Source organism: Pseudorasbora parva, chromosome 3, assembly GCF_024679245.1.
Source record: "Pseudorasbora parva isolate DD20220531a chromosome 3, ASM2467924v1, whole genome shotgun sequence".
Taxonomy (NCBI): domain Eukaryota; kingdom Metazoa; phylum Chordata; class Actinopteri; order Cypriniformes; family Gobionidae; genus Pseudorasbora; species Pseudorasbora parva.
This window is the reverse complement of record NC_090174.1, coordinates 5,452,032-5,474,222: the sequence shown is the minus strand read 5'-3', so window position 1 is coordinate 5,474,222 and position 22,191 is coordinate 5,452,032. Positions and strand designations below refer to the sequence as shown.

Genomic DNA, 22,191 nt, shown 5'->3' with positions numbered 1-22,191 from the left:
GCATGTACTTTAGTGTGAACAAATTGCTTATTACCCTTTTCTGTCAAGTTAAGTCTTCAAAAATGGCCATAAAATTGACACAAACAGCTTTATAGCTCAAATAAATCAGATGTTTTAACTGATCAATGTAAGTGCTTTTATAAAAAATATAAGCTTCTCATTTCTGCATTTAAAGCATTTGCTTCCATTGTAACTGTACGTTTCCTCTTACTTTTACTCAATAAAATGAGTGACTAGTCAAAATATTTTTTGTGGTAATCAATATTTTGCCACCACAAATGCTGTCGATTCAGTTTAACTTGTATATTTCTTTGAAAAAAGAGTGATACCTCATTACACACTGCATTTAAAGACGGAAGATATTTCCTTTGTTCTTGATGTTTCCTTCCCTTTTTTATTATTTATCTCATCACTTATTGATCCATCCGCTGATTAATGTATGTTATTCTGTGAATAAGCTTATTTAAAAATGAAGACATTGCATGGCTCAGTTTAACGTTCAATAAACACTGAATCTGGCCAATCTCATTTCCAGCAAATGAATGACTCAAACAGGCAGTCAGATCCACGAGTGAGAATCTTTCATCCAGTTTTAGGCAATTAACCCAGTTTCTTCAGTCTTGTGTAAAGGAAAAGCCTTAAGTCATAATTCACACAAAATCTTGCCTTCTGCCTCGCTCTCAACTCTCGTTAATTCTTCCATTCAAACATTAACACAGACTGCCTCCTCCTTTGGTCAGATCTCTTTCAGGTCAACATACGCATGGCAGACAAGAGTTGATATGCTTATCGTTGATGATAGCACATCCAATTTTTAATGAGGTAACCCAACAAACAATTTTGCATTTGAAAGATGTCTAATAGCGTCTAAACACAGCCCTGACGTCTAGTCAACATGGCAAAATTTGGGCTGTCAGTGAAAATAGACATCTAACCATAGCCCAAGAATAGAGTCATCTAAATTATGAACATGTCTAAGAAATCAAACCAAAAAAATATATTGTTGGTTTAACTTAAAAAAGTAAGTAACCTGGTTGCCTTCAAATTTTGAGTTTATTCACATGTAAAAATTTGAGTTGATAAAATTAAGGAAATTTGTTAAATAAATAGAAACTCGAAATATTATTATAGCCTATCTGAACCATATAAAAAATGTGGGGGATAAATCATGAAAATAGCACAATTTGGCATATATATATATATATATATATATATATATATATATATATATATATATATATATATATATATATATATATATATATATATATATATATATATATATATATATATATATATATATATATATTTTTTTTTTTTTTTTTTTTTTACAGTGTTGTAATCACTGTTGACTTTGCTTACATGATTGAATATCATACATCTCACAAGATATTTAGGCAAAAACAACATGTAACCCAATCAAAGGTTATTTTGGCTAGAAATGTGTTGGTCATAACCGGACTGCGTCGGGTCTATAGTTAACCGAGGCGGTGAAATGACGGTTACTGCCTGCTGGAAAACGCCAGTCCCGTTGTGCAAAAGTGCATCCCATTGTGAAAAACAATTGTGCTTAACTGTATTGCACATGTGCACTTGGAGTGTACTTCAAACCTAAAAGTATATTATTTAAAGAACTGCGCTTGCAGAACAATATAATATTAATTAAATAAAAGACCTTAGAGTAAACTTTAAAAGAGTACACTTTTATGTTTCTTAACACACTTTAAAATTACATTTTAAATCATAGTTTTAATAATATTTTGTCATGCTTTAAAGAAGTGCACTTATTTTGATGTGCATACTGAAGCACACATAAATAACTTGATTATAATTTAACTGTAGTGTGTTTTTTGATATTACTTTTAAAGGTAATGCATTTTACTAAATCATCATTACAAATACATTTAATAAATCAGCCGGATCTCACAAAAAATGCGTATAAATAGTACGAGTGTGCAATGTCGTGAAATGTATACGCCAAAACTCATTTTGGTGTGCATATGATTTTTTCGCGTGCATATGATACGCACTTTATGGCGTATTATACATACGAACCCCCACCCCACCACCCTAAACCTACCCAAGAGTGTGTCATATATACGCCATAAAGTGTGTATCATATGCACGCCAAAATGAGTTTTGGCGTATTCATTCCACGACATTGCACACTCGTACTATTTTTACGCATGTGATCGGGTTGAATAAATACATGACATACAAGTCTCAATAGAAATAACTTTACATGCTTTTTATTTTAATATTTCAAAGACAATAGAGGGATTGTTACATATATAGACAACATTTCACCTGGAAGTCTAAAACAACCAAGTCTAACTTTCTAAAGGAAAAAATCCAAACTTCATAAAGTTCTGTTTGAGTTCACAGTAAAACACCATATTTTTTGCTGCTGTTTTTCTTAAAATTCTATTCTTTTAATCCATTGTCAGACTAAATAAATGTTAAATTGGAAAATCAAATGAGCTAGATGGAAACTTCACATTCTCCTGTTTAAATTGATATATGGCACTTGATGCTAACTGCTAGAATGGGTGAGAAAAACAAATGAAAGTAGAGGCAAGTCATGCGCCCCAAAACAAGTCTAGGTCTTTAAGGGTTAATAGATCAGTCAGAAATTGGAAGTTATCAAATTTCAAAGTGAATGTTTAGTTTAGTGCTGAATAAAAAGTGTTCTGCTGTAAAAGCTTGTGTTTCAGTGGGGGGTAAATTATGGTTCTGCTCAAGGATTTTAACATACGCCTACTGCTACTTGTAAGTATAAATAATTATTTTTAAAAAGTGCTATTTGTTTGAAGGTCAGTCATCTAAGTACACCTTTCATCAGCATCTGGTCCTGTCTGAAACGTGGCCTAATCTATCAGCTCTGAGATGACTGTGTGCTGATCCCACACTAACTGTTTAAAGGAAAGTTCACACAGACATAATTCTGTAATTACTGTCTCACTCTTGTGTCGTTCCCAGTCGCTTTTCTGATTATTGAGATGCAGACTCCAGTCATATCAGTAGCCTAGTAAAAGTGGTTTTATTTTACCTGGAGTAGCCTCATAGGGATCAGATGTTGAGATCATATCTCCAGTCCAATGCTACTCGCTTTATCCCTGTTATCAGACACTTGCACTCATGGGCTGAATCCAAAATGCCCCTCAAATAGGGCAATATTTCTAGGGGACAGCCATTTGTAGTGGCGTCTGAAACTATAGTGGACGTTATCGAGTGCACTCATTCAATCCCGCAATGCACCGTAATAATGAGTGTATATCCGATGTACACACAACGGCTCTCCGAATTCACTCACTCGTTTTCATTCACTCCCTCAAGTGAACTGTATTAATGGACTAACATTGGGAACAGTAGGACCTTATGAAATCCGTAAATATTTTTTAATTTGTTTAAAAAAAAAAAAAATTGGACTCCATTTTAATGGGTTGGGCGATGTCTACAGTGAAACATCACGATGAGCAGTGACATCGGGTTGTGTTTGAGCGTTAAGCTCCGTTAATGTTAAGAACGTTAAGAACGCATTTGGAGAAAGAGAGAACACACTGAGCTGAAAGGGCCTGAATGAAGCGCGCTTGGCTTCAGATAAAACTACAGCGGTGAAATCAAACCATCCTGAGTCAAACCATCCTGAGTCCACTAAAATCCTCAGTGTTTAAAGCTACACTGTGTAACTTTTTTATTTTATTCTTAGCTAAAAACACTTAGTTCTTTTAAAAATATATGTCCTCATTAATGTACATTTACTTCTTTCAAGTAATAAAGTATTCTCGTAAGTTTATAATATGCCATTGAAAATACATACGGGTGAGGGGTTCGAATGCCGGTCGCCATGTTGCCCCTCCATCTTGAATGTTCATTAGCCAAAGAGGGACATACCCGTAAATTCAAGCTTCGCCTTTTAACACTCGATGGCACCGTGTCGAATGTAAAGAGGGGGATTGCCATGTTAATCTTGGACTAAATCGGCCACCGTAGGAGTTGAAACGAAATCAGAATTGAGAGGAACAGAAACTATTATTCACTGGATGGTCATATACCTTTTCACCGCTAGATGGGGGAAAATATCACAGAGTGTAGCTTTAAATAGTGTTCATTGAACTGTTTTGAATGTAAATACCGTGATCGGTATTCTCAAGTCAATAGAAGCCATGTATCAAATATGATGTTAAACAAAAACGCAAACTTTTTAAAAAAATGTTCTTATTCATATTTTGTCTAAAGTGTCAATAAACTGTTCCATTTCAAAGATTTTTCTGACTATTATTTCATATGTCAGGCTATACAGGGTTAAAAAATGAACTGTCTCAGGACTGCTTTCTTGGGCTCAATGTAAGTGACCTCAAATGTATAAATATGATGGCAAATGTATGAACCACATATGCGTTTATCCTGACTGAACACTTGCGGCCACAAAAAAAGGCAACAATCGGAGTGGAAAGTTCTGCTCATGATCTACTGACGGCATATTAAAGAACACACACGTAGTCGGATCATAATGACCAAGAGCATCGCAAATTAGCGTCTGGTTTAAGACATGCTTTTTAAGCCGTTAAATAAAAGCACAACCAGTAAACTGACAAGTGCAAACCTTAGTAAATCACCTTGCATAATTCATTTTAAATCCTCTCCTCCCAGAAATACTCCGTCTGAAAGAGAAACTCCTACAAATGCATATGCAATAAGTTCAGCCGCAAAAATAACCCTGTCCACGCCTTTTCGGCGCTAATTTATTACTGTGTGTATTTACTGACAGTAGTTTTTTGATGTCAAAAGAGGGTTTGTGTTAGCAAGCTGTCAGTAAATATGGCCTTTGGTTTTTTGAGCTCCAACTTAAACTTGAACGGCTGCGTTTACACTAGCGCAATTTTTTTTTTACTCCAGCTGACACCGATCTGAATTTGTTGTGCACGTGTAAACACCAAAAATCCACACAAGATCAGATTTTTTTTGCACCTGATCTGAGCCACCTCCAAATGTGGTTTAAAATCAGATACGTCTGATTCTGACCTACGTCTAAACACGTATTTATCTGACTCCCCTTTGAAGCCAGCAGGTGAGGGACAACACTTTTGCCCACAAAGATAGCTTTTCAATGTATTATGAGGCAGACGTGCCTGTATGCACTCGCTCGCAGCTTTTTTATTGAGGTGGGAACTTTATAAAGGAAAGACATTGTGCACACTCTGAAAACATTCAGGAGCTGGTTTTCACCATCATACAGAAAGCTACATTATATTTCTCAGTAATAAGATGATAACTTTGCTGTAATTAAACCAACAAGCTTCACCATTAGGATACTCTCTCTCTCTCTCTCTCTCTCTCTCTCTCTCTCTCTCTCTCACCCTCTCTCTCTCTCCTTAATTAATTTGAATTCATTAAAAAAGTAATCTAACATTGCTACTTTATTTTCACTGCAGAATATCTGGTTTTCCAGGAGCTTCCGCTGAAAATATATCCTAACTGTATCGGGACTGTCACAGAATGCTAAAGCTCCTCATGTCATATTTTTTGAGGCAAATTTCTAGAAATAATCATTCTTTCTAAATGTGATTTCAACATACTGTCCTGTGACTACAAATAAACAGAAACAGACACGACTGAATGTGTGTCCTCTTTCTTTTGTGAAATAATGGGAAATACCACTTTATTTCTGAGGGACAAATTAATTCATTATGATCAATGTATCACTTTTTATAGTAAAACTGTAGCAAAACATCGATGCTCGGGTTTTAAATCTTTACGTAAAATACAAGAATGCCACCAAACGGACGCTTTTATCATGCTTGTTTTGCTACTCACTATTTTCCAGTGATTTCCACTATTTTCTGATTCGTTTTCTGATAAAACTTTCATGCATTTGTGAAATAGTTTTTTGTGTGAAGTTGTTCATGAGAGTCGTGTTAAGAGCGGGTTTTAGTTCAGCGCTGTGGGGCTCCTATAGCCCGACAGTGGAGACACAGTGTGATTTTGGGCTCGGTGCTACAAGTCCAAGGATATTAGCCCAGCCCGTCCCGTTAAAAGCCCTGACTCGTGCTATTTACTACCAGACATTTAAAGGGGGGGTGAAACACTCAGTTTCAGTCAATCTCATGTCAATCTTGAGTACCTATAGAGTAGTATTGCATCCTTCATATCCCCGAAAAGTCTTTAGTTTTATTATATTTATAAAATAAATATGGGCTGTACCGAGTCTTTCCGGAAAAAAACGAGCGCCTGGAGGCGTATCGAGTGGGCGGAGCTAAAGAATGACGAGCGCAAAGCGGTGACGTCCTCAAGCGTGGAGAAACTCATGGCTATCGATCTCAGCTAATACAGATAATGATCCAGAATCATTCGGAGGCTGAAATAAATTGAACAGGAGAAACAGCAACATCAGGACGTCCGTCTCTGTGGTATGGACTGTATTTAGTGTCCTGTCAACATTTGTGTGTCTTTACTGTCTCTTTGCACGTCAGACTAGTGTACATAGAACAACACAATAGAGTGGAGCGCGGCGCCTGGATCGACTGGATCTGCACCTGAGCGAGTGTTTATGGGCGTGCATGTCCTCTCTCGCTCTAGTGACGCGCGCGCACCCTACCGGGAGAAGAGCCCGTACGACCCATACTCGAAAAAAAACTCGCCGAAACTTGTGAGAAACCGGAAGGAGTATTTTTAACACAGAAATACTCCATCAAACGTCCAACATTAGTTTTTGAAACTTTGTCTATGTTTAGGATGGGAATCCAAGTCTTTAACAGTGTAAAAAGCTCAGTATGCATGAAACAGCATTTCACCCCCCCCCCCCCCCCCCTTTAAAGGAACTGTATGTAAGAAATGTATTTCAATGAATCATAAAATGGCCCTGATATGTCACTAGACATTAAGAAATCTTGTTAAGTTCAAATACTTATATCACTGACAACAGTAGTCCGGCCAGGATATTGTCATTTAAAAGTTGTTGTTGTAGCAGCCCTCAACTGATGTTGATGTTGACATGTTGTGTTTTGGCCTGAAGCTCCGCCCTCCACCTATCGACCAATCATAAAGTCAGTAGTGTTTGGGCATCCGGGTTGCCAGATCTGCTCTAGTTATCACAGCTGCAGATCTACAAACGTTCCTGCTGATCCAATCTGGCAACCTCGAGTCAGGGGGAGAGGGGATAGGAATTGCAGTACCAGTTTTGGCCACAATCTTACATACACTTCCTTTAAAAGAATTGAGATTTTCTGAATTTCTGTATACATGTTCAACTAAGACTAGTAGGGCCCTTTTTTAATGATCTGAGCACATGGTCTAAAGTGCAATGACACAAGTACACTTAGGGCCTGTCTGAATCCACTTTTGCTAGTTTAGCGACGGGAAAAACAGTCTGTGTGCCAGGCGCATGGTCCAAAAGGGTTGTCCCTAGTCTTCTAATGAGTCATGGGTGTGTTTTGGGCATAACACAGGGCCGTAACCACCATAGACATTAAGGGAGACAACTCCCCCCAATAATTAGAAATGGCCAAATTGTCCCCTCCAATATTTGAAATTCTTGCACTGCTCTCCTTTGTACGGCACTCTGTTAGACTGACAAAAAGGTTTAAAAGTTAAATTAAATCAAAGTAGGTGGGGTTTACGTTCTCTTTTGGCTCGTTCACAGTCTTCACACTGACAATCACGGCAATCTATCGCTTAACTCTTTACCCGCCAAACACGGAAATTTCCGTTATTTGTGAGAAAACGCTTCTAGGCCAATAACGGAATTTTCCGGGTTTCCGTGTTTTCACTGTCGGTCGCTAGGGGGCGCTATTGCGCATCTTCTGAATGAGAGCACTGAATCTCCTGATCAAAACACAAGCGAGTAAGACGCAGTGAAACGAGCGATCGCATGTAATCATATGCATATTAAAAATAACGTGATCATCCTCATTAAACATCATATATATCAAAACTATCTAATGTTACTGAATGAAATGTGGAGCCAGGACGAGCTACAGGACTGTGAAGCATTAGGAGTGTTGATGGACTCGATCTGCTCCATCTGTGTTTGATCATCGCTCTCAATCTGATCTGGATTCAGTCTTTCACAAAATGTGATATTCTCAGCTTTTTGTTCAAAATGTAGCTTTTTTTATGAAACCTACCCATATTCAAGTGTTGATAAAAAAGGAATGCATGAAGCAAGAATAAAACGTTTTTTGTTTGTTTAAAAGAAGAGGGTCGGCTCTTTCTTTTGATATATTCCATGTTCAGATATTCATTAAACAAAATATTCTATGGGCTAATAAATCTTTGTGAAAATTATCAAAAACCCTGGCGGTGGCTGGCAACTTTTTTTTTTAAACGCTGGCGGGGAAAGAGTTAATGTCATTACGGGGACTCTTCTTTCGAGTGAAATCACAAAACAAAATGCACACAAACGCGTCCATGATTCTAATATACAATCATTGAACATCTCTGATGTAATGAAGAAAAAAACTACATGAGTGCTGATTAGAACCTGTAACCTTCGACACGGTTTACAAAATTTCTACCACCAGACACAAAGGAATGTGAATGCCATCAGCGGATCTATGTATTTATTAACTAATGGAAGAATCTCAAGACTAACAATATATTTGATGCAAATTAATGCAAATGTGTTTTGCAAATAGTCCCAATATTATTATTTACCAACTAGAATTAGACATTGAATTTGGTTCACTGTTCGGTTTCTTTATGTTTTATAGAAATAAAAAAAAATTGTTTCCCAATTCAAGTGATTTAGCGTAAGCCTTAGCGTAACGTGCAACCAATCAGAGTCTCATCTCCCATTCCCTTTAAAAGCCAGTTGCGGATAGACTGAACGCTTCTCCAGAGAGGAATCCTTTTAATATGTAAAATGTCTGTGTGCTGCTGTGCGTCCCTGTGTGTGTAATAAGCAGAGTGTATGCGTGTTGTGCACCACCTATAGGCACATATTACTAACATGCCCTTTAAATAACACAACTCTGCACCATTGACTTTAGAGCAGGTTTTTATTGGTCAATGGTGCAGTCGTTTTCAGTTCCTCAAAACAGCAACATGCCAACAATGCTCCTGAACACACCTGGTTTCAGACCAGCACACCCATGGGCTAACAGATGGACGCGAGTGCATTTGCTATTTAAATAACGTTGCTCTAGATGTGAAAATGATAACTGTTTTCAGTCAAACCTCAGCAATGAAGCTGGTTGAAGCCTGGGGCTAGTTGCATAAACTTAGCCACTATGTTAAGACTGTGTCTTAGGCACTAATTCGTCCAACTAGCAATTAGACAAAATGTAATCAGTCTTACTTTTCTAATTCAAACTGAACCGATCTACCATTTTATGTAACTGATTTTAAAAAGTTAGGACTAGTCTTAAAGGTGCATTATGGAACTTTCCATCCACTGGAGGGCGCCTATTCAAAACAAAGGCGTAGTTTGATGACGCAAAGTGTGAGCGCAGCATCTTGGGAGATGTGGTCTTCTCATCACAGCCGGTGGAAAATAGGACTCAGGCAGAAATCACGTTCATGCATGCGGTTATTAACGTTACTGTAGTGTGAAGCAGAGCAGGACTGAGTGTTATGGACCTGAGCACAGCTGCTGGAGCGATTGATGGACTTTTATTATGACGGGACGGGACACATTCGCCGGGCGCCTGCACAGATCCGCTCTTCCGGTTATGATTTTGAGGTAATGCTGCTCTGTTTATCATATTAGATACATTTAAGTGTGTTTAAAACGATGTTATGACTTTACTCCGTGCGTTCACTTGTTCACACTGCTAAGAGTAAAGCGCTCCTGCCAAATAAAAGCCGAAACCCAGGGTAGCGCAGATATGACGCGATTGACAGGCGACTCCCTCAAACGCAATGCTGAAACGTCCCTGTCTTTAGTTAAAATAGCAATTTTCTCACAATTTACAAATAGTTGGGAACATCTGGGATATTGTAGGTACTCAACTGAACAAAATATATAACACTGGCCTAGTGGTTTTTGGATATTTTACTGCAAAAATACTACATAGTGCACCTTTAAAGAAAAAAAATTAGATGACTCACTTTCAAGTTTATGCAAGCGGCCCCTGGTCAGTTTTTCACCAGTAAACCTGCTCCACTGGCAAATTAAACACGTTTGCAACAAAGACATTAAGTATATGGCGCTCACAACGCCAAGGTCACGAGTTTGATTAAATATACTGTCTTGAATGCACTGTAAATTGAAAATGATCAAAAGTAAATATTGCGTTGCAACAAAAAGGTCCATTTTAAATACAGCGAGGGACATTTATTGGTCAATGTGAGGTGGATTCATTAACTTTCACAGTCTGTGGAGCCAGATTTGGCTCAATCTCAGTCACCACAGGGAGAGATCCAGTTTCAGTCTGACTGAAGAGGCTTTCAAAGAGTAAACCTCCACTTCTGTATACACACACACACACACACACACACACACACACAAACGGCCCGTCTTCAGACACACTAACAAACTAAAGAGTGCACAGCTGCACACTGACACATAGAGCTTATCAGCCTTCACAAACACACCTCTACAGATACACAGAAACCTTCTCTATCGTTCTCTTCGCTCATCTCTCCTACCCACTTCATATTGTCTGCTTCTGTCAACTGACGAACAGGCGCCTGCTTCTGTTGCCAAGGGAACAGGCTTAAATCAAATGAAGCCAACAGGAACTGAGTGACATTCACATGCATCTGTGGCCATGCATGAGCTAACACACACACACACACATTTATACACAAACAATAAAACTGATTCTAACACAACAAAATAGCACACATGCTGCAGAAACATAGCATACACACAGATGTACGCTGGCACAATACAGAACTCACCCACAATATAAAACCGGAACATAATGTACCGCAAACTTTATGGATCAAAATAAGGGGATGACGAAAAGTTATTAAATTGCTGAATCAGGATGAGACTGACGGAGCCACACAAAGATGCTGACGGGATTCAGAAACAAAAAGTAGAGTGGTAATAACACGCGTTTTGAAGGACATACACCATCATAATAACCATCATAATCTGAGTCATGTAAATATCAAGATATATGAATATGGTCAACATTCACACACTTTACACTTTAGCATACTTTTAAAAGGAGTCCTTATTAGAGAAATAATATACTGTAAAAAATACATTTTTAAATACAATTAGTTAAACTAATTAGTTATTATATTTTTATATGTATGTCATGTCATATGTAATTTCCATTGAAACTTTTTGCCATGTATTTAAATAATAGGCTATATTTAAATACCTGACACAAGTTTCAATAGAAATGGCACATCATACATTTGTAAAGATGTAGTACATTTAAAATATATTCACTTTAAATATCAAATAACACACTATAGTTAAATAGTTTACATGTGTTTTAGGATGCTAGTTGACACATCAATATAAGCGCACTTCTTTAAAGCATAAAAGGTTATTAAAGCATAATGATTTAAAATGTACTTTTGACATTATTGCGAAGTGCATTTTTTAAAATGTGTGTTAAAGGTGCACTATGTAGTATTTTTGCAGTAAAATATCCAAAAACCACTAGGCCAGTGTTATATATTTTGTTCGGTTTAGTACTTACAATATCCCAAATGTTTCCAACTATTTGTAAATTGTGAAAAATTGCTTTCTTAACCAATGACCGGGACGTCTGAGGGAGTCGCCTGTCAATTATGTCATATCTGCGTTACCCTCGGTTTCCGGTTTGTTTTATTCTGCAGAAGCGCTTTACTCTTAGCAGTTTGAACAAGTGTCACAGCAGCCGCTGAGCGAACGCACATAGTAACCTCATAACATCATTTTAAACACACTTAAATGTGTCTAATATGATAAACAGAGCTGTGTTACCTCATACTCATGACCGGAAAAGCGGAAATGACGCCGGCGACTGTGTCCCGTCCCGTCATAATAAAAGTCCCGCTGCTCGCGAGCCGTGTGTTTGCGTAACAACCGCTCCAGCGGTCGTGCTCAGCTCCTCAAGACTCAGTCCTGCTCTGCTTTAAACTACAGTAACATTAATAATCTCATCGATGAACATGCCCTAGTCCTATCCCGATTCTTTTCCACTGGCTGTGAGGTGAAGACCCCAAGACACTGTGCTCAAACTTGGTGTCATCAAACTACGCTTTTGTTTTGAATAGGCGCCCTCCAGTGGACGGAAAGGTAACATCATGCACGTCATGAAAGTTTACTCTTTTTAAGTACACTTTAGTGGTCTTTTATTTCATAAATATTATATTCTTTAATATTAATATTATATTCAAGTACAGTTTACTAAAATATACTTTGAAGTACAATAGCTATATATAAAATGAAAATGACCCTATGATGTATCACCCTCAAGCCATCCTAGGTGTGTATGACTTTCTTCTTTCAGACGAATACAATCAGAGTTATATTAAAAAATGTCCTGGCTCGTACATGCTTTATAATGGCAGTTTATAAAGCCACGTTTGAGCTTTATAAAGGTATATAAAGGTATTATAAAGGTTTATAAATACGCCAAGTTTGAGCTTTATAAAGGTAGTTTGTGTCTGTGTCTGTTTTTGAAGTCCATAAAAGTGCATCTGTCCATCATAAATGAAATCCACACAGCTCCAGGGGGGTTGATAAACACCTTCTGAAGCAAATCGATGCATTTGTGTGAGAAAAGTATCCATATTTAAAATGTTATTAAGTAAAATAACTAGCTTCTGGCAGACAAACAAAACACATAATCTGTTTAAATCAAGAGATGCTAAACAAAAATTGTTGTGAAAAAAGTGTGCGAATAACAGCTGAACTGACGCATGCGCCAAGGATAGAGCAAAACGTCTGCGCATGCGTCAATTCAGCTGTTATTCGCACACTTTTTTCACAACCATTTTTGTTTATAGCTTCTATTGAGTTGAACAGATTATGTGTTTTGTTAACACTGTAACACAAACTCACATAAAGCTAAGAGTCAAACTGCCCAACTAAAGGAAACACTGATCTCACCATAATGGTGACCAAACATTTTCAATAAAACATCAACATCTAAACTTCAGTTAATTCTCAATAAGAGCTTCTATAGACATCTTTGAGGGCCGGAGCCAAACTCTGTAGGACAGCGGCTCTCTAGGACCGAACCTGCACCCCTGCTCGAAGGAAAACAGAGGACCAATTGTCTACCTAAAAATGTACAGTTATATGTTTTGTTCTCCAAGGAACAAAATTGTACCATTACTGTACTTTTTTTTCTGATGGTGCACAAACGCATCGATCAATAATCAGCATATGCTAATAGTACACTGGCTGGGTGCTAAGTGGTTTTAATTAGCCATGTGGATACTGTGCAAATGATTTAATTGAAAGCATAATACCCAAAGCAAATGCATTCTGTGGTTCATACAAACTTAATGCTAGTTTAAATGTATGCCGGTTATGAATATGAATCATTAATTTAAGTATTAATGTTTGAAAGGTTACAGTAGAGGCAAGAACATCGTTTTGGTGTCCAGGAGCTATTGTGAGATTATTTACCGAGTAAACTTTCTGGACAACCTTACATCAAATGCAGTCGTTTGTTTGAATGCAAATACAAATGTAGAATTTTGTTCAAGTCTTCTGCTTCACAGATATTTCTCCAGATAAGAAAAAAACTGTAATCAGTTTATTGTAGTTTTTATTTAATCAACTGTAATCAGCCCAGAAATCAGTAGTCTCATGTAGAAAATATCTAATGTCTCCAAACTGTCCTCAGATTTGCAAAGAGCTAGGTTAGAGATTTATGAACTCTTCCCAGACCGAATTATCTAAGCTATGCTTTTCACATTTGTTTTATAGCTGTGTGTGTTCGTCAACCGACTATTTCTCTTGAGGACTAACAGATTTCTCTATTTCTCTGAGACTAAAGGCCCATTCACACCAACAATATTTTTAAAGATATCGATATTGTAATGTACTGCTCTGAGAGACACAGGTAGAGGATCCAAATGCAGCTTTAATAAAAGGGTAATCCACAATCGTAGTCAAAACTGGCAAAAGGTCATACACAGACAAGCAGTCCAGACAGGCAAAAGGGTAAATCCAAAAACCAAGAGACAAGATACAAGGGAAACCCCTCAGAAATGCAGTTTAACAACAAACAAGATTCGCAATGAATAACAGAGTGAACATGGTTTACAAAGGCTGAGGGAATGAGGGAAATGAGACACAGGTGTAAACAATGAGTGCTGATGAGTCCAGGCAAAGGATTATGGGTAATGTAATCTTTGATGAGTGCCCTCTGGTGGAAATCAGGGGTATTCTCACTGGTGAATCGTGCCAGGTATCTTTCTGTTTACTCTAAGCTCGCGCTGCAGTTTTGTCGCCTGTCACTTTAAATGCTCGAGTTCTTTAGAGGAGGATGGATTCTGATTGGCTGTCAATGTTTTTATTGTTCATCAGCTGGAAATCAAAACGTGATTTCAGCGATATTGTTTCTCTGTGCCATTATGGTAATAATTGTGGTGTGAACTATATTCTTTTACACTAGAGCGATTTTTAGAGCTGTATCTTTTTCGTTATCGTCCCGTAACCTTATCTGTCACTGTCCTGCTAGCGGGACACTTGCCGCTCTTTTTATTTATTGTTTAGGATGACTAGTAATCATCATAAATTAGGTATCATTCAAAAATGTATGAACTCAAAATTCATCCTGTGAAAAAAGGAAAATAGACACTGCGTTACCATAAAAACGGTACTCTAGATTCTTTTAGCAGTCTCCTCCCCTAATGGGGGGTGTCAGGTTTCATATTACAATTTTTTTTTAACTATAATCAAAACTTTTTCTAATCTTGAAAAAAAAAACATCTTTAGGAAAGGTCTGAATCTCAGGGTTCCCTATTTTGTGATAAAAGTAATATTTAGACAGAAAAAAATTAAATGGCATGTGGGCGACACCCGGTGGCTATTTTTGGTACCACGCCTAGACAAAATCTTCCAATTTTGTGATATCAACTTCAAATTCGGACTTGGTTAGAGGCTTTATATTTTGTCAAATATCTATTTTATATAAAATAAAAATGATTGAGTACAGTACATTTGATTTACAGTAAATTTGAACTCCCATAACATTTCCATACTTTCATTTTTTGAAGTGCTTTAATCTGCTGAGAGTCTTCTTTAAAGACCAAACTTAGGTCTATATTACAAATCAATCTGAATTACAACCATCTAAGTTTGGATAGTCCATTTTCACATCTATTCTCAAAATTGCATCCTTTTCCCCTCTCACTTTATTTACACAATTCTCTATATATTAAAAATGTTCCCAACATTTCAAAATAAAGTACTACATTTTACCGTATTTGACTAATTTGACTATAACGAAACATAACATAAGGCTCACAGATCCTTACTAAAATCACTGTATGGTCTTTAATGACAGCACATCCAAAGACCAGTGCACCATTTCCATCTCAACCCACACAAAAGCAGGCACTGCGCTAATTTCTCTCTTCAACTCTCTCTCTCTTCGTACCTTTCTGACTCACTCATACAGTAGGTCTGTTGGGAGGGAGGTCATAGAGTGTTTAGGAGGAGCATGCAAGGTGGGAGTCCATCTGAAGACAATGAGAGAGAGAAAGAAAAGTGATAGAACAGACTCCAGCTCGGGAGCGAAAGCACCGGCCAACGTTACATAAACCATTCGGAGTGCTCTGCCAGGAACACAACATGGGCAAAGAGGCACCAGCCGTCAGGAGCAGTGGGATGTGTCTCACCTCCATACACTAACTGCAGTTAGATGACAAATCACATGTGAGCATTTATTAATGAAAGCTTTCCTTCTTCTTCTCCGGCTTCCACACATACACCAGTCCTTCCCTCTATAATTTAACGGATCGCTTTTTTCTCTCATTTCCTTTTCATGTCCTCATCCTCCTCATGGACAGCATCGCACGTCTGAAGCATCACAGCAGGGTCAGAAATTAACCAGGGCTCCAGGCCAAAATGCCAGTGAAACTGACAAAAATGCCCCAGATATTTAAAGCGCATGTGTCCTGGTAAACCATACATTATGGGGACAAAATGTATACCCACAAAGATGGCAATATTCAAAATCCTTGTCCTTGGGACATGTTTGGTCCCCATGAGGAAAACAGCCTAAAGTGATGTTTTTTGGAAATGTAAAAATGCAGAAAGTTTTATGTGATGGGTAGGTTTAGGGGTAGTGTTAGTGTAAGGGGAGAGAATGTTTGTACGGTATAAAAACCATTGGCTATGGAGAGTCCCCACTATGATAGCAAAACCAAGTGTGTGTGGGGGGGGGGGGGGATGGGAGGGTCATAGGACTATGAACTATTCTTTTTGTTACCAGACATACCAGATGAGATGAGAGATGTTACCAGATGAGAGACAATGCAGACACTGTAGTGCCTTGTTGCTGTCAAATATAAGTGCTGTTGAGTGTGCAGCTAAAAAAGAAAATGCTCCAAAATTTAAAACAGCGAGCCATTACAATCTACAGTAGGCAGCACACAGCACTTTTGGAGCTACTTTAGTCTAGTATTTGATGTGGATTTGAACCCTCAGAACTGTTTGGAAATGGAAATTGTATATATATATATATATATATATATATATATATATATATATATATATATATATATATATATATATATATATATATATATATATATATATATATATATATATATATTATTGATTCAACTGATTGAACTAAAAAGAAGTGTTTGTATATGGTTAGAAAATAAAAATAGAAATGGAAAATATAAAAAAAAATAAAGTTAATTTCTGACACTGCACCACAGTAAGCGCGAGACGCGTTCTTGCGTTCCGCTGCGCTATTGTTTAATTGTTGTACATATAGCTACACACACAACCACACACACACATAGATTGACCTCTTTGAGTTTGTTTAGTAGTGTCGTCTCACTGTGGTATTTTTTAAAGAGAGTCAAGTAAAAAGAAGTTGAACTTTTAAAAAAACGCGTCTCGAGACCCAAGCGTTGCGCTGCGCGACCGTGCGCGCGTAAAAACGCGTAGGGATGCAAGAGAGGGGAATACAAATACATGATGCTCCTATCAGAAAACAGGCAGGAATATGATTTCAAAAGACTAGCTCGGATGAGAGAGAGAGATGATTAGACCAAAGAAAGAACAAAGAAGTGCTGAATCCACAGAGAACCAGCGAATAACGGCTGTGAACTTCGCGCACACACCACACATTCACACATATATATCCCGCTTCTGGCCTCGCTCTGGTCGTGACGGAAGAATTGGCTTACCTTTGTGGTCACTATGCAGAGGCAGTCCATGGCAGAGAGAAGAAGACAGGTGGAGATGTATCCAAACCCCCGTTCCCCCCTCTCCCCTCTCTCCCTCCAGCTTCTCTCCTTCTCTCGTTCTCTCTCTCAGCGCCCGCCGTTCGCCCCTCTTTTCTTCAGCGTATCTCTTTTGACTGACTTAAGCAGCATTGAGGAAAAATAGAGTATGGAGGGAGGGGGGGAACGTAAAGAGGAAGGGGGTGGGACAGAGAGAGAGAGAGAAAGAGAGAGAGAGTGAGAGAGGCTTCAGGATTTAGCAAACGAGGAGAGGGACGCGATCGTATCGATGAGGGGTGAGACAAAAAAAGACGAGATGGAGGATACGAGCAAATGAAAGGAGATGGGCAGGGGAGGATGAGTACAGATACGAGAGGTGACGAAGAGGGGGAGAAAAGAAAGAGGGAACTGACTGAAGCGGCAGAAGATGTAGAGAGAGAGAGAGAGAGAGAGAGAGAGAGAGAGAGAGAGAGAGAGAGAGAGAGAGAGAGAGAGCGCACGGAGAGAGGGAGGGAGGGGACGTAAAAAGATGGAAGGGGAGGCGAAGATGTGTGTGTAGAGAGAGAATTTGGAGAGTTAAAGAGCGAGAAAAGCGAGCTAATGTAAAGGAGTACACGAAAACGCGCGTTCAGGTTAAAAGATAACGAGGGTGCTAGTACTCTGGTTGTCATGGCTTTCGGTAACCGTTGCCTTGGCAACGCTGCAGAGTTGTTGCTGTGTAAATAGCCAGGCTGTTGTCATGTGGCCGTGGCTTTACACAGCGCAGTGAAATCAGTGAGCGTTCCACAGGAACACGCGCACTGCAGACTGCGTACTCAAAACTGGGTAGTGTGCGATGCGTAACGATAAACGTGTACTGTGCACGTATGGGGTCCGCAGAGGACTTGAACTGATTAAATCTATATAGGCATATAAAAAACAAACAATATATATATATATATATATATATATATATATATATATATATATATATATATATATATATATATATATATATATATATATATATATAAACTAATAATTAAATGACAAAAAAAACGTAAAATAACATTAAAATGGAAAATATAATAAATAATTTCATTATAAAATTATGAACATGAACATAAAAATAATCGGTTACATTTTATTTGGTAACACTTGATTTGACAGTGTCCTATGTTACATATAGGCTACTTACTACAGTAATAACAGTGAATTATGCATAATGTAACTAAACCAAATCCAAACTGTAACTTTATAGCATGTACATGTAGTTAATTTTTATTACTCAGTACTTAAATATATAATTACACTGTAACAGGGACACATTAAAATAAAGTGTAGGCTTTTATTTTAAGGTGATGTAGTAACAGTGAACATAAGTACTGAGAAACAAAGTTACAGTTACGGTTTGGATTTGGTTTAGGTGTAGTTACTTTTATGCATAATTTACAGTTATTACTAAAGCAAGTACATGTATTTCACCTTAAAATAAAGTGTTACCAAAAATTCATAGTATCTCAAAGATACTAAAATAACATTGCCAGTTCAATGGCTGGACTTGAACTTCCATTTGTAGTGTGAAGAATAAATGGAAACTGATCACTGATCAAGATTTTCGTTCACACAACACATTTTCTTAAATATAAAATATGCATATTTTAAAAACACAACAAAATTACCAAACTTTTAACTGACTTTTTGACTAATGATATTTACAATTTACAATGATATTTGAATAACAAGTTATTAAGCTTGTAATGTATTAAGCGGGCGCTCTCATAACAAATTGACCTGTTTTTTACTATAACATATCCATTTATGTCCCATCATGCAATTGCTAGGATCATATTTTACAAAGACATGCAACAATATCAACATCACCACAGACAAATGGGTTTCATTCTTGCTTAAGATTGCCACAAACTAAAGTCCAGTTCATTCATTTAATAAAGTTTGTTTTAGTTTTCTTTCTTTTATGAGATCCACTGTTTGTGGTTGTTGAATAAATGAACCGTTTCAAGTTTGCTGGTTTACTTCTTTTTCTCAGCTCCAGTGCTTTATACCAATCAGCGGCATTATTTATTGTCATTTTGCAGTAGTTAAAATAACAGTGAAACTAATCATGTGACAACATCTACATAAAAAATATTTATAAAGAAAGAAAAGGAATAAAGAATGAGAAGTTTATTGTTTTGCAGCTCATCAGTGCCCCCTGCTGATGTGGGTCAGTGGGCAAAAGGCTACGGCTGCATCACACTCATCCGTACTATTGGCAAAAAAAAGAAAAAAATGTGGCAAAAGAAGTATAGTGTAGTCATAAAAGAGTAGATGAAAAGTACCCGGATGATACTTCTTCCGGTGAGATTCTGAAGTGTGCATGATGGACACTTATTACTTATCCCATGAGGCTACGGGAGAGAGTTTATGAATGGAGGTGAAGCAACATGTCAAGACAATGACAAGCCGAATGTAGTACAGTGTCCAAAATTGTATACTTTCTCAAGTAGGTACTTATTTTACATGAGTATATACTTAACAACTGCTAATGTTGAATGTGTGCAGTATGAATGTAATCTGGACGTACTAAATTCGCGGTCTTTGTCATGTGACCTACCAGCGTCAGTTGCGTCACTTCCATTCATAAATCCTCTCCCGTATAGCCTGAAGAGCCAGACCCACATCAAGATGTTTGGTCTGGGAACTCACCATTGACAGCTCAATCCGAGGAGCGGGATAAACGGACGAAGGTGAAGCAGAGCTTGTTGAAAGATTAAACATACGCCGTATCCGGTCAGCAAAACTCTGAACACATCTTCCCTTCTTAAGAATGACTTCAGTGCCGTTCTTTGTTATTTTCTCAGAGAAAAGCTTAACTCCAAGTCTTCCAGAGTCGCGGTCAAAGCTGATTCGGCAGACCGCCGTTCGCCAGTTTCTGTGTTTACTAGAAGCACGCAAACGCAACTCGGCTGTCATTATGTTAAGCCCCGCCCACCGACTCTATACACGATGTGATTGGCCTGACCAGAGTTTGGCGTTTACAGCTCAGACGTGTTTGAGAGTTGCTAGACGACACTCGTGACAGAGATTTGCTGCCGCTAGGGTGCGTGTAGATTTCAAGGCTATCTCCCGTAGCCTCATGGGAAAAGTAAAAGTAAAGTGTCCGTCATATGCACACTTCCTGATCTCACCGGGTCATCCGGGTACTTTTTTGCCTACTCTTTTATGAGTTCTGTGAATTCAGACATACTTCTATAGTCATATACTGTTTTTCTCCTAGTAGGAAAGTATGCGATTTCAGATGAAGCCCGTATGAGTGTGCATAAAATGGATACTTTACTATCCCATGAGGCCACGGGAGAGGATTTGATCTGGATTACATTCACACTAGTCTAGTACACACATTAAAACATACTCTGTCCTCTGTCCATCATGGCCTCCTAATCATCCCCGTCTGCTGATTGGCTTAATCACTCTGCCTGCTCTCCACCAATATGCTGGCCCTATATAAATGTAACGAAAGTGTAACGAATTATACTTTTTTTAGCAGTCGTGAAGCAATTACTTATTCAAAATAAGTACATATTTAAGAGAGGATGCGATTTTTGGACGCAGCCATTTGCTTAATTAACCGTGTAATGTGACTGTGACAAAAAGGTCCCAGTTATGTGTGATACAGGTTTCCAGTCAGCGTGCTTTGGTTGCACTGGACATTTTCAGCAGGTATGGGGAATCTTTGCACACTGTACAGTATATACTGCAGAAATAGACTAGTATGGCTGTGTGCTATTCTCAAAAACACCCAATGTGAATGGGAGACAGCGGAAAGAGACCATGCATTTTTTATTTTCTCTCAGAAATAAAAGACACTAAAACAGAGAGAGGAGAGAAGATGAGGCTATTTTTGGTGACACTGACATTTTATTTGCTTCTTTGTATGCCTTTGTGTTAACACTTCAGTCATTTCTCCATATAAATCCCTATCCGCCCAGTGCTTTAGAGTGAAAGGGATTATGAGACCGATTAATATCCATTCAAAAAGCACAGTGACACAATTTTTTGTTGTGCACAATTAAAACGCTCTGCCTTTAAGACCATGGACTGTACCACTGAAGTCAGTGCACGGGCATGTCAGAGCCTCAAAGCCTTTCAACCAGCAAAGGGTTAATGGTGTCGCAATGAAGCTCACCTTTACGTTCTCCAATGTGGTGCAACCGCGGATAAAAACATTTGACAAAGAGAATCATTGTGGAGAGTGTTTGAACTGAGCATCTGTATATCTACCATGCAGCACATGCCACTTGAGTTATGGAGCTGCCGTGGCTTTTTCATGCATGTTGCAGAAGCGTAAAATGTGTGCATACAGTAGAAAACTGGCACTGAGCTAGAAGAGAGAGTATGCATGCTTTCATTGGGTGTTGTTAAAACAGAAAGAAGACAATGAATAAAGAGGAATGCCTTCAAATGGATTGACCTGTTTACATCTTCACACCTACATCACTGTTGCATAAGTGCGCGTGTGTGTGTGTGTGTGTGTGTGTGTGTGTGTGTGTGTGTGGGAAATGCTTGGACGATGTGCACATACTCCTTTGCTTTATTGTGCATTTGTGTGTGGTTGTAACTGTATGCATTGGTGTGTGTGTGTGTGTGTGTGTGTGTGTGTGTGTGTGTGTGTGAGAGAGAGAGAGAGAGAGAGAGAGAGAGAGAGAGAGAGAGAGAGAGAGAGAGAGAGAGAGAGAGAGAGAGAGAGCATGCAGCGACGTTAATTCTCAGTTGGGTTTTAATAGATATGAAGTTTTCTATTAAAGAAGAGTTGCCCATAGCAAGCTTGTCATCATAAAATTGCATTTACATAGACTAGGCCTACATACAAGCTCAAACACGTCTTGGATGCATTCA

General features: G+C 38.2%; 1 protein-coding gene across 1 annotated transcript in view; it reads right to left on the bottom strand.

Annotated features, from left to right (window-relative positions):
• Positions 1–17,731, bottom strand: part of LOC137070479 (disks large homolog 4) — a 255,651-nt gene extending 237,920 nt beyond the window's left edge. The window contains exon 1 of the mRNA XM_067437665.1: positions 17,278–17,731. Within this exon, the coding sequence (XP_067293766.1) occupies positions 17,278–17,307 (30 nt within the window). The 5' untranslated portion in view covers positions 17,308–17,731. The remainder of the gene's footprint in view (positions 1–17,277) is intronic.
• Positions 17,732–22,191: the final 4,460 nt, after the last annotated feature.